At 64.4% G+C, this 10,889-nt stretch overlaps 1 protein-coding gene across 1 annotated transcript; it reads right to left on the bottom strand.

The window, feature by feature from the left end:
* Positions 1–432: 432 nt before the first annotated feature.
* LOC116592850 lies at positions 433–6,027 on the bottom strand. The gene is made up of 3 exons (XM_032346448.1): positions 5,979–6,027; positions 4,718–5,239; positions 433–4,133 (listed from the first exon to the last, which is right to left on the bottom strand). Exons 1-3 carry the CDS (start codon positions 6,025–6,027, stop codon positions 3,709–3,711), a joined length of 996 nt encoding a protein of 331 aa, XP_032202339.1. The 3' UTR covers positions 433–3,708.
* Between the last annotated feature and the right edge of the window lie 4,862 nt (positions 6,028–10,889).

Genomic DNA, 10,889 nt, shown 5'->3' with positions numbered 1-10,889 from the left:
TAGCAGCAATGGCCACGGTCGCCAAACTGTGGAAAGAACCAAGATGCCCTTCAACGGACAAGTGGATAAGGAAGATGTGGTCCATATGCCTCCATCAGAAAGGATGAATACCCAACTTTTGCATTGACATGGACGGGACTGGAGGAGATGATGCTGAGTGAAATAAGTCAAGTAGAGAGAGTCAATTATCACATGGTTTCACTTATTTGTGGAGCATAAGGAATAACAGAGGACGTGGGGAGATGGAGAGGAGAAGGGAGTTGGGGGAAATTGGAAGGGGAGATGAACCATGCGAGACTGTGGACTCTGAGAAACAAACTGAGGGTTTTGGAGGGGCGGGGGGTTGGGTTTGGGTGAGCCTGGTGGTGGGTACTAAGGAGGCACGGATTGCATGGAGCACTGGGTGTCGTGCATCAACAATGAATCTTGGAAAACTGAAAAGTAATTAAAAATAAAATAAAATAAAAAAACCAGCAACAGGGGGCGCCGGTGGGGGCGGAGCTCTGTCTGTTTGGCTTCAGACTCTTGGTTTCGGCTCAGGTCATGACCTCAGGGTCCTGGGATCCAGCCTGTGTCGGGCTCCGTGCTCAGGGCAGAGTCGGCTTCAGATTCTCCCCTCCCCTCCTGCCCCGCCCCGTCGCACTTGCCTGCACTCTCAAATACAAAGAAATCTTTAAAAAACAAAGAACCAGCAACAGAATGACCGGGGCCCGAGGCAGAGGCCTCTGACCCGCTCCCCCTGACCCCCTCTGTCCTGCAACTTTATCCTGTTTTTTTCTCTGCTGCGCTGGGAAAAAATCCCATTCCTGGAAGTTGCCAGGAGAGAAGCCCTCCCTTCTCTCAGGCCCACACCCCTGCTTGGGGCTGAGCGTCCCTGTCCTGGAGGCCCGGATGCTGGCTGCCAGCTCCCTCCCCCACGCACCCCTGCGGGCCGGGCACCGCCTTGTGCCCTGCTGACGTCACCAGCATGAGAAGCTCCCGGCGAGGAACAGAACTGCCTGTTCTCCGGGCTCCTGATGCTATCATCTGGTAGGAAACCCTGACTGAGCGCTGGGCAGGTGAAAAGCCTTCCTGTTTGTCGAGCAATTAGTCACGCCGTTCTGGGCCAAGACGTGTCCTCCGTGCCAGGGCTAGTCCCCGGGCCAGAGACTCGGGCCAGCGGCAGCCGGCGGGGTAGGGGCGGCTTCAGGCGGCCGGACGCCCGCTTCCCCGTCTGGGCCGCTGCCGCCCAGCTCAGCACGTGCCTGCGCGTTTCCAAGTCCTTCTGGAAGCCTGTGCTCTGGGCTGCGCTTTGCCCCGCTGGGGAGAGGCGGCCTTCACGTTCACAGACGGAAGCCGTGGTCTGTGCTGGGAGGGCTTGGGGCTGCTGCTCCGGCAGGAGGACCGGGGCCGGGGTGGCTCCCAGACGCTCCTCCTCTGGAAGGTGCAGGGCAGCACGGCCCGAGTGGCTGGCTGGGTGGAGGGGCCCTGCTCGGGCTTCGGGGTTCCCAGGGGCCGGAGGATGGGTGCATCAAGAACACCCACCACATTTCCCCTGTCTCTGTTGTTTTCGGATCTGCAGGGCTGGGATCAAACACCCATCGCAGCGCTCCGTGGAGACACTGGCCACACAGCAGGCTGGTCTCTCCCCAGACTTGCTGCTGGCCGTCAGGGCGAGCAGGCGGCCTCTATTCTCAGGCCGGGACCAGAAAGCACCTGCCTCGCCGAGGTGTGGTCTTCAGAGCCATGGGAGGTGGGGAGAACGGGGTTGTGGGCCGGCACTGCCTCATAGGGCAGGAGAGCGTGTGCCCACAGAGACAGGCCTCCGTGGGTCCTCGTCCTTCCGCGATCCCAGCGTGGTTCACCCTTAGAGAATCGTCAGCTCCTGGAGCCGTGCGGTGGGAAGGGGCAGGGCCGCACAGAAAAGCCCCAAGCGTGGTTCCAACCCAAATCAGCTTTCACTTTTGACTTTGGATCGTCCCATGGTTTTGGCCCTACCGTTCATGTTTTCCGGATCGCATTTGGTTTGGGCTCCTTTTAGGATCTGCGTTTCCCGAGCACGCCTCCGGCACATGAGGGGGTAGGTAGGGACCCAGGTGTTCCTGCAGACGGGGCCCCGCAGAGGCAGGTCATGCTGCTGGGACGAGCCTGTCCTGATGCAGGTCCCCGGGAGGCCAGCTGGGGTGGCCTGGCCCCCCGCCCCACACCCCTGGCGGTACCGCTGGCCCACAGTGGCTGCGGAGGAGACACCGGACGGGACGCCTGGCTCAGCATTCGGTCTCCTGCTGGGGTCCCCCCTTCCTTCCCGCCTCTGACGGTGTCTAAGCTGCGTTTTATGGCGTGGCCAGTGACTGCTCTGGGCTGAATCTTGCGGGATGATTATGGGGCCAACGGGAGCTGTGAGCCGTGCAATGACGCCGCACTGCCGGGGAACGTCATTTCGGGGAGGCTAGGCCTGTAAGGGGAGGTCCCCTTGCCACAGAGTTCACAGTCCCGAAGCTAAAGCCTGCCCGAGAACAGCCCCCCGCCGCGCGTCTCGTGCGGCAGCCTGGGGGCCCCGACCATACCCCGACAGCGCTGAGTGACGGGCGGGCCGAGAATGGGCCCTCGAGGCTGTTCTTTCTCGGCAAAGTCTCCTGGCAGCAGCACTTTCCCGGCTGGTGCAGCCAGGTGCAAAGCGGCCCATGGTGCAGCCCGGGCGGGGCAGGCGCGGCGTGGGGCCCTCAGGCCTTGCGGGGTCAGAGGGCAGAGAGAGCTGGCACGAAGGATGCCATCTCACCGAGGATCGCTGGGGCCGGCCGCTCCCTGGCTGCAGAATGTTCCGGCAACTCACTGCCCTTGGCCAGCTGCTCCCTGAGTGCCGCCTTCCTGGAGATTGCCCTCCCCACTTCTTAGAAAGCTGGTTACTAGAATTTTCCTGCAGGCTGGGTCCCTTCTTGGGAAACAGTTGGGAGGGCTGAGGGTGTGCGCGTATAAACATCCCAGTCCTGGCCTCTGGGCTCCCATGTGGGACTGCAGATCTGCTCTGAGCTGGGCAAGGACGGACGATTGCAACGTCTTGGGGCCCCGTCCCAACCCCCTTTTCATGTTCCCCAATTCAGTCCGGCTCGGCCCTGCACACCAGGACAGGGCCCCTGAGCTAAAGGAGGCTGGTTCTGGGGTGTCGGGGTGGCCTGGGGAGCCTGGAGAGCGGGTGTGGGTGCGTGGACGGCTCGGCACTGAGCAGGAGGGAGCGGGGGAAGGGCCCTGCCCCCGGGAGCTCCTGCAGCCAGCGGCTGTGCATGCATGTGTGCGTGTGTTGACCAGAGTCCACAGGGAGCTAAGTCCTTGCTTCACAGATGTCTCTCTGGCGTCTTCTGTCCGACTGTGCCTGCCCCTTCCCTGCTTCCTCTTCGTGGCTTGGCCATCGAAACCACCAGCCCTGGTTCCTGCGCAGCAAGCAGCAGCCCAGCTTGTCACCCAGGTCCCCAGACCCTCAGCTGTGCTGTCCCTCTGCAGGACCGGTCCCCCGGGGCTTCGCTGCCCGCTCTCACCCACCCTGCGGCTCCTCTGCTCTAGGCCCCACTCTGGCCAGCAGGGACTGGCCCTGAGCTTGCCCCAGCCTGCCCCACCTCCCTTCTTAGGAAGCTCCCTCTGTGCCTGGCCTCGGCATCACCCCGTTGCAAACCCTTGCCCACTGGCTCATGGCCACACATCCTGGCAGAGCTGGACCCCAAGGACAGAAACAGCTCAGGGGCTCTGGGCTGCACCTGGGCAGCCGGCCAGTGCCAGGAAGAACGGCTGCACCCCTCGGAACACCCGGGGCAGCCTTGGGCTGAGAAGCAGGTGCTGTGGCCTGACCCAGGGCCGTGCACGGGCTACCGTCAGGGTCAAAGTGGGCCTCTTGGTTCCTTCCTCGGTGTCCCTCATCTTACGAAGCTCTGGCCTCCGTGCCCAGGGCATTCTCCACCCGGCGGCCAGCTGGGTCTTTTGAAAACCTAAACTGGCCACGTAATTCCGTTGCTTTGACTTTCCCGCGCTGTCCTGTGGCCCGTGGAGCAGGTGCGCAGAGCCTGCCTGTCGTGTCCCAGCCAGCGCGGCTCGTGCTGCCGCCTTGGCTCTTGCCTTCTGGGTGCGAGAAGGGGGCCTGGAGGTCCACCGTGCCGAGAACATGCCTGGGATGCGGAGACGCAGGAAGTAGCAGGTGAGGGAACACTGCCGGGGGCAGGCCCCCTCATCATGGGGCTGTGCCCCCTGGGACACCTCCCGCAGCCCCCTCTTGTCTCGCCTCTCCAGACCTGTCCCTTCTGTGCCATAGCAGGGACAGGCTTGGTTGTGGAGGGCGGCAGACTGAGTGGGGTGTGGGTCCGAATGCCCAGCCGGGGCAACCCCTGCCCGGCCCCTCTCTGCTGTGGGGCCTCTCCCCGGCTCTGCACATCAGCTGCCCTTGTGTTCTGCACATCACCCCCTGCCATGCGCCTTCTAGAGGAGGCTGTGGACCGGCCTATGGGCTGAGCTCCGGAGGGCCACCAGGGTGGCAAGGCAGCTTCCTGGCTTTGGCTAAGAATGAGAGGGACACCGTCCCCCAGAGCTCTTGTGCCCCAGCAGGCTATTCAGGGAGGGCTCTAGCCTGCCTGGAGCTAGCGGAGTTCGCCCTGATGGGGCCGTGGGGAGGCTGGCTGGAGGTGGACATTGCTCACGAGGAGGACAAGGTGGAAACAGGACCCCTGCCCTGCTCAGCTTTCCATCAGTGCCTCACCTGCTCGGCAGGACACACGTTCTCGGAGCTGGGAAGGACAGGCTTCGGCCCCGCAGAGGGGCCTGTGCTCGATGCCCACGTTCTGCTGCGCCGGCTGAGGGGCTGGGAGGGGCAAGGAGTGAGAGCAGCGGCCACAGCCACAGGCCTGCGTGGCCCCACGGGTGCGGCTCCCTCCCTCTGCACCTGTGCCGGCGGCAGCCCACTCGCAGGTGGTGGGAAGCAGGCAGGAGGGGCGCCCCTGCTGGAATTGCGTTTCCTCGCGGCGGCTCTGGTTCTCGGCGCAGCGCTGCGTCCAAGGACTGAAACTAGGAAGCCCCACAGGGAGCGAGGGGGGCCCGAGCCCCAGATTTCCAAAGCCGTCTGTCCAGGGCTGGGCTCCGGGCCCCCAGTCCTGGAGACCCTCCGCCCTGTCGTCCTGGGCACCAATCGGGACTTGCACTTTGGTAACTTCGCCGTAAGGGACTGATGCCTGGTGTCCCTTAAAGATTCCTGTGCATGGACCCTGGGCCACTCGGCGCCCAGCTCAGAGCTCCCAGGAAGTGTTGGTGACAGGGACGGTGTCATGTCCCCCAAATTCCTATGTTGGACCTCTAGCCCCCAGTGCCTCAAGATGTGCATATATGGAGACGGGGCCTTTGGAGAGTTGGTTAAGGTAGGACGAGGTCACTAGGGCGGCCCCCATGCTATCTGACCAGTGTCCCCACGAGAGGAGGACATCGGGACATGCACAGACGGAAAGTGCGTGAGGACCCGGGGTGAGGACCGCGTCCACTCGCCCAGGAGAGAGGCGAGAGGAGCCAGTCCTGTGCACGCCTGGTCTGGGACCTCCCGATTCCGGGACTGGGACAGTGAACTGTGGTTGGAGCCCCGTTCTGTGTCTCTGTCACAGCGGTCAGCGCCAACAAGACCGTGAGTGAGCCGGACCGTGCGGGCACACCCAGGTGGTGGCCTGTGCCCTGAGCTGGGCACCTGCCCGCCCATGGGACACCGTGCCGTGATGCAGCCAGGCCCGCCCTGTGAGGCCAACCTTGGCAGGTGTCCTGGTCCCGTCGCCGTGCTGGGTTGGGAGGGGTCGTCCGTGGAGGCCGCCCACCCTGCTCTCGCCGGCTGCTTCCTGACAGCTGTCTCCTCCCCCTGTGCCCATCTCGCTCCTGGCCACAAGGTCGCAACCCAAAGCCTGGGGCTGCCGGACCCCGTGTGGCTGAGAAGGTGTGTTTCACTGTGGGGGCGAGGGGAGCTAGGCAGGGACTCCCTTCCTTACAGGTCTGACCACAGCGGCCGCTGAACTCCCAGCTCCGAGGCCAGCGCATATCCGTGGGCGATCGGCCCCAAACACCTTTCCCCGCCCTAGCTGTCCCCGGGCAACTGGGTCCCTCGCGGCTTGTGGTCTGTCCAGAAGACAGCAGCGAAGCCGGGGCCACCTCCTGGTGACCCTGAAAGGACTGGCTTTTTCCCAGGAGGGCAGCACTTCCCTCTGCTCTCAGGGCTGGTGGAGAACATCCTGGCTGAGTCTCTACAGACCCCGGGTCGGGGCCCGTAAACCAGATCAGAGCAGCCTAAGTGCAGAAGCTGGATGGACGCACGGGAAGCCTGTTAGGAACATACGTTTACCAAAGCCACCTTAAGGGAGATGGACGAGCCCGCCACTCCCCGGGACAGGTGCCCGTAGCGCTTTGAACCGACGGGATCATTGCATAGAAAATAGAGAAATCCGGGGCGCCTGGGTGGCTCAGTGGGTTAAGCCGCTGCCTTCGGCTCAGGTCATGATCCCAGGGTCTTGGGATCGAGCCCCGCATCGGGCTCTCTGCTCAGCAGGAGCCTGCTTCCTCCTCTCTCTCTCTGCCTGCCTCTCTGCCTACTTGTGATCTGTCTGCCAAATAAATAAATAAAATCTTTAAAAAAAGAAAAAGAAAAAGAAACTAGAGAAATCCTACGAACCAGAGAGAACAGGGCCAGCAGGCCGATGGACAAACGGGCAGCGGTCCCCAGCAGACGCTCTGCGGCCGTTGGTCCGTCCGCGTGGGAAGCGGCGGTCATTCACCCGGCGGGTGCCAGCTCCGTGCTGACCCGCCTCCGGGGCTGGCGGGAGAGTGGGAGCCACGGCTCTGCCCGCGGTAGCCACGTGTGGTGGGAACGCGCGGGTGAAGGACACGCGCCGGGATCCTTCCAGCGCAGCCCGGAACCAGACCTACCTCGTGTCGGCGGTCAGGCGTCGAGGGAGCTGCGAGGGGTCTCAGTGGTAGAGACGGAGTGACGCACAGCGCGCGGAGGGGCTCCTGGCTCGCGAGGGCGTCGTGCTGAGAGCCGCAGGGGGCCTGCGTGGCCGATGGGGAATGTGTGGCCGAAGCCGGGGTCTGTGCCCTGGTGCCAGGAGAGAGGGAGGAGGAGGAGGAGGAGGGGCAGCCCGGCCCACGGGCCGCCACTGGGGAGGCCCCCGTCCGGCGCCACACCCGCTGCCGTTACCGCGCCAGGGCACAGTGCCGCCCTCTGTCTCTGTTGTCTCTCTTCCGTCCTGAGCCCCCGGGACTCCTGAAGGGGGTGGACGCCCAGCTGGGACCCGAGCCGACTGCCGGCCTCACCGTGTATCCTGAAGGTCGCTGTGGGGCTGGGCTGGAGGGAGGCTGTGGACGGCGTCCGCGCTCACGCGGCCCCGAAGGCTGTGGACGGCGTCCGCGCTCACGCGGCCCCGAAGGCTGCCCTCCTGCTTCTCGGTCCCCCACCCCTCGTCCAGGCCTCGTGACCAGAGGCTGCAGAGACCACGCGGGCTCCGAGAGCTCTTGGCTGTTCTCTCCGGAAGGTTTCGGGACCACAGGAAGGACCCGGAGGTGCTGGCTTTGGGCCCTTGGCAGGATCCAGGAGGGGAGACTCGCCCCCGTTTGTAGTTGTGGGAACGGAGGTGTGGCGGGGCCGGGCTTGCCCTGAGCTGTCCGCGTGGCCCCGGCTGCTTGAGAAGGCCCGTGCCTCTGTGCTCCCTGCCCGTTCTGGGAACAGGGGAAATGGGGTCGCTCGCCACGCTTCCTGAGGAAGCTTCGCCAGGAAATAGGCCAGGCTCCGGGGAGCTCGAGTCCAAAGCTGGGAGTGAACCTGGGGAGCCTGGGCCGTGGCCGTCGCCAAGCAGGGAGCAGGCAGCCGGTCTCCGCCTCCACGGTCTCGCAGCCACGGCTGGGGGCAGCTTCCGTGCACACGCCGGCCCCGAGTTGCTGGCCGGGCCCAGGGACCAAGCTTCCAGGAACCGGCCCAGGGAGGGGGCTCCGGTCGGGGCCTGGGGCTGTGCCAGAGCTGTGGGCGGTGCGCCTCCAGCCGGACTCTGTCCCCCAGGGAGATGCTCGGGCCTTCCAGAGGATGCCAGCTCACCGTGGCTCTCTGATTATTGGTTTCAGAAGCCCAGCTCAGACTCAGGCTCTGGCCCTGGGGCCTCAGGCTGCTGGATCAGCATCTCTCGCAAGAGCTGGGTGGGGTCAGGACGGGATTTTTGGCCTGGCCTCTTCCCCACGGCCGAGTGGCGTTTGGGTCTCTGGCTCTTGGGGCCTCTTCCCAGGATGGCGCTGTGTCTGAGTGCTGGTGGCCCCAAGCATGGGCCCAGCGTGGCTCGGGGGAGGGGTTGGGACCATGTGGACCATGGGGGGGGGGGAACGGCTTTGAGACACTGACCCTGACATTGGTCTTTGCTCTGTGTGGTGCCTATCGTCCCCAAGTAGAGGCTGTCCTCTGGTTGCTGGGGGGCCCTGAGGAGGGCAAGGGGCGTCTGGCAGCTGTGAGTTTCCACCTGCTCAAGGCCCAGACCGGAGAGAACCAGGCTGGGATGAAGGTGGGAGCCTGGGGACACAGTGCAGGCTGTGCTGGGAGGGGGGCGGGGTGAGGGGAGTCCCGGGAGCACGGGGTCTGCCCCGTCCTGGCTCTGATGACAGAGAGCAGCCCCGCCCCTGCCCTTGGGTGGGGGTGTTGCCCTCGGGTAGCTGGGCTGTTGCCTTTCTGCAGAGCAGCCCGGAATCTCACTTTCTCGGGTGCCTCTGCTCCTCCGACCGGCGCCCCGCTTCCCGTTCGCCTGCCCGGTCCTTTCTCAGCTTGGCCCCCGTAAGCACTGGGAAGGGGCAGGGCACGGCAGATGTGGACTGGGCGAACAGGGGGTGCGGGAGTCATTACAAAGCTAGGAAGGGCACCGACAGTCAGCACTGGGGACAGCTCCAGCTAAGACCAGCCGGGAGCACAAGTGCAAAGGCCCTGAGGCAGGAGAGAGCCAGGCATGTGGAGACCAAGCAGAGAGACCAACAGATCTGGAGGAGCTCTGGGGGAAGGTACAGGACTCCGGTCTGTCTGGGATGAAGACCAGAGCTCGTCACTGACCCCATCTCTCAGTGACCCAGTGGTCAGTGACACACGACGGGCAGTGGTGCCCAGGAGTGTGATCAGTGGCAGGTAAAGGTGGTTGTTCTCCGAATGGAAGACCAGTGCCAAGCAGACCCGCCTTTCTGGCTCCCAGGCTCCCAGATATGAGGGTGTGGGGAGGGCTGTCGGTCCCAGCAGGAGTTATAAATGGACTAGAGGTCGCCATGGTGACTGAAGTGACCGCTCATGGGGCAGCCCCAGTCGGCGCCCCCATGGCCCCTGCGCTCCCCCTGGGAACAGGAGCCTGGCCGGCCTCGGCCTTTTAAGGGCATTTCTGGGCCAACACCTGCATTAGCCATCTTCGGCCCGGCTGAAATGTGATCTCGCCGGAGCCCGGCTCTCCACAGGGCAGGAAGCTCTTCCTGGCTGGGCCGACGGCCAGCACTGCCTGTCCCGGCAGGCGCCCCCACGTGCCACCTCCGCTGGATGGGGAGGGGACGCGCAAACATCCCCCGGAGCTGCTCTTCTGGCCTCGGTGGTCGGCCACGGCGGGGAGGATGGCTGCAGGGAAGCCGGGCTTCCAGGGGGAGGGGTCCCTGGTCGGTGAGGGCCAGGGTCCTGGGACACGTTGCCCCTTCCCTTGCCTGGCTTTGGGCTACTTTCAAGACCAGCAGCATGTAGCCCTGCAGGAGGCAGGAGGTGAGCGTAGGGCTTCCCAGGCTGGGGCCAGCTGGGCTCTCAGGTCAGGTCTGTGTGCACGGGCCCAGACGGGAGGGGGCAGGCTGAGAGGTCCGGACGCCCGGACAAGCGGCCCCTGCGCCTGCTGAGGCTTCCCCGGTGTCTCCCAGCCAGGCTCCACCAGGGTCAGGGCAAGGGGCCCTTGGGCATGGCAGAGGGGCCACCCCCGGACTCTGGCCTGCTGCGCCCCGGGGACACTCTCAAGGTCAGCTGTGGAGCGGCCCGGGCAGGCAGGAGCGCCCTCAGAGAGCTTCCTCACACACCTGGCACAGCGGGCCATGCAGGCTCTCGACCCCAGAGCTGGCCGCTCGGGCTCTCTGGCCCCTCCTGGGCTCATTCCCTGCCCGCCGCGGCCCCCCATACCAAGGTCATGGTTCCCCGGGCCTGGCTGCTTGCTTTGTCCAGTTGATGCATTCTCAGCAAGTGCCTGCTGCTTGCCGACTGCGCCACACTCAGCTGGAGGGGCAGACAGCAACCGAGTGTGTGTGCGGGTTTGCCTTGTCCAGGCGGCAGAGGGGGGAGCCACCTGCATGCCATGGAGAGCTTACAGCCCAGGGCCCCCCTGCTTGTCAAAGCCGGCAGCAGGGGCCAGGGAGCCCCTCGAGGCCTGGCAGGCTTATGTCCCAGCGTCCGCACGGAGTGGCTGCCTGCGGGGTCCCGTGGAGGGCTGAGTGGCAGCCCCTGGAGGGCTAAGTGTGGACTGCTGTGCCGGGCTGCGGCAGAACGAGCGCACCTATGACGCCACGCTGCCCGGATGTGGGTTGGCGCCACTTTAAATTCAATCAACTTAAGTTAATAATTGTATTTATTCATTTATTTGCAAGTGCAAGGGTTTCAAACAGATAAAGGGCATCTCTGAAAAACCCACAGCTGGTGTCCACTCACTGGTGGACGGCCGGATGCTTCTGTAACAAAGCCCCGGGGACTGGAAGGCTTAGACAGGAGGGAGGGATTGTCTCACAGTCTGGAGGCTGGACGCTTAAAATCCAGGGGTCGGCAGGGTGCCCCCTTCTGAGACGGAAGGAGACTCCGGGCTAGGCCTCCCCGCCGGCTTTTGGCGCTTGCTGACATCTCTCGCGTGCCTTGGCCGGAGATCTTCACCAGCTCC

The sequence above is a fragment of the Mustela erminea genome, chromosome 1 (assembly GCF_009829155.1).
Source record: "Mustela erminea isolate mMusErm1 chromosome 1, mMusErm1.Pri, whole genome shotgun sequence".
NCBI classification, from domain to species: Eukaryota; Metazoa; Chordata; class Mammalia; order Carnivora; family Mustelidae; genus Mustela; species Mustela erminea.
Note: the sequence above shows the minus strand (reverse complement) of the source record. Positions and strands in the feature narration are given on the sequence as shown.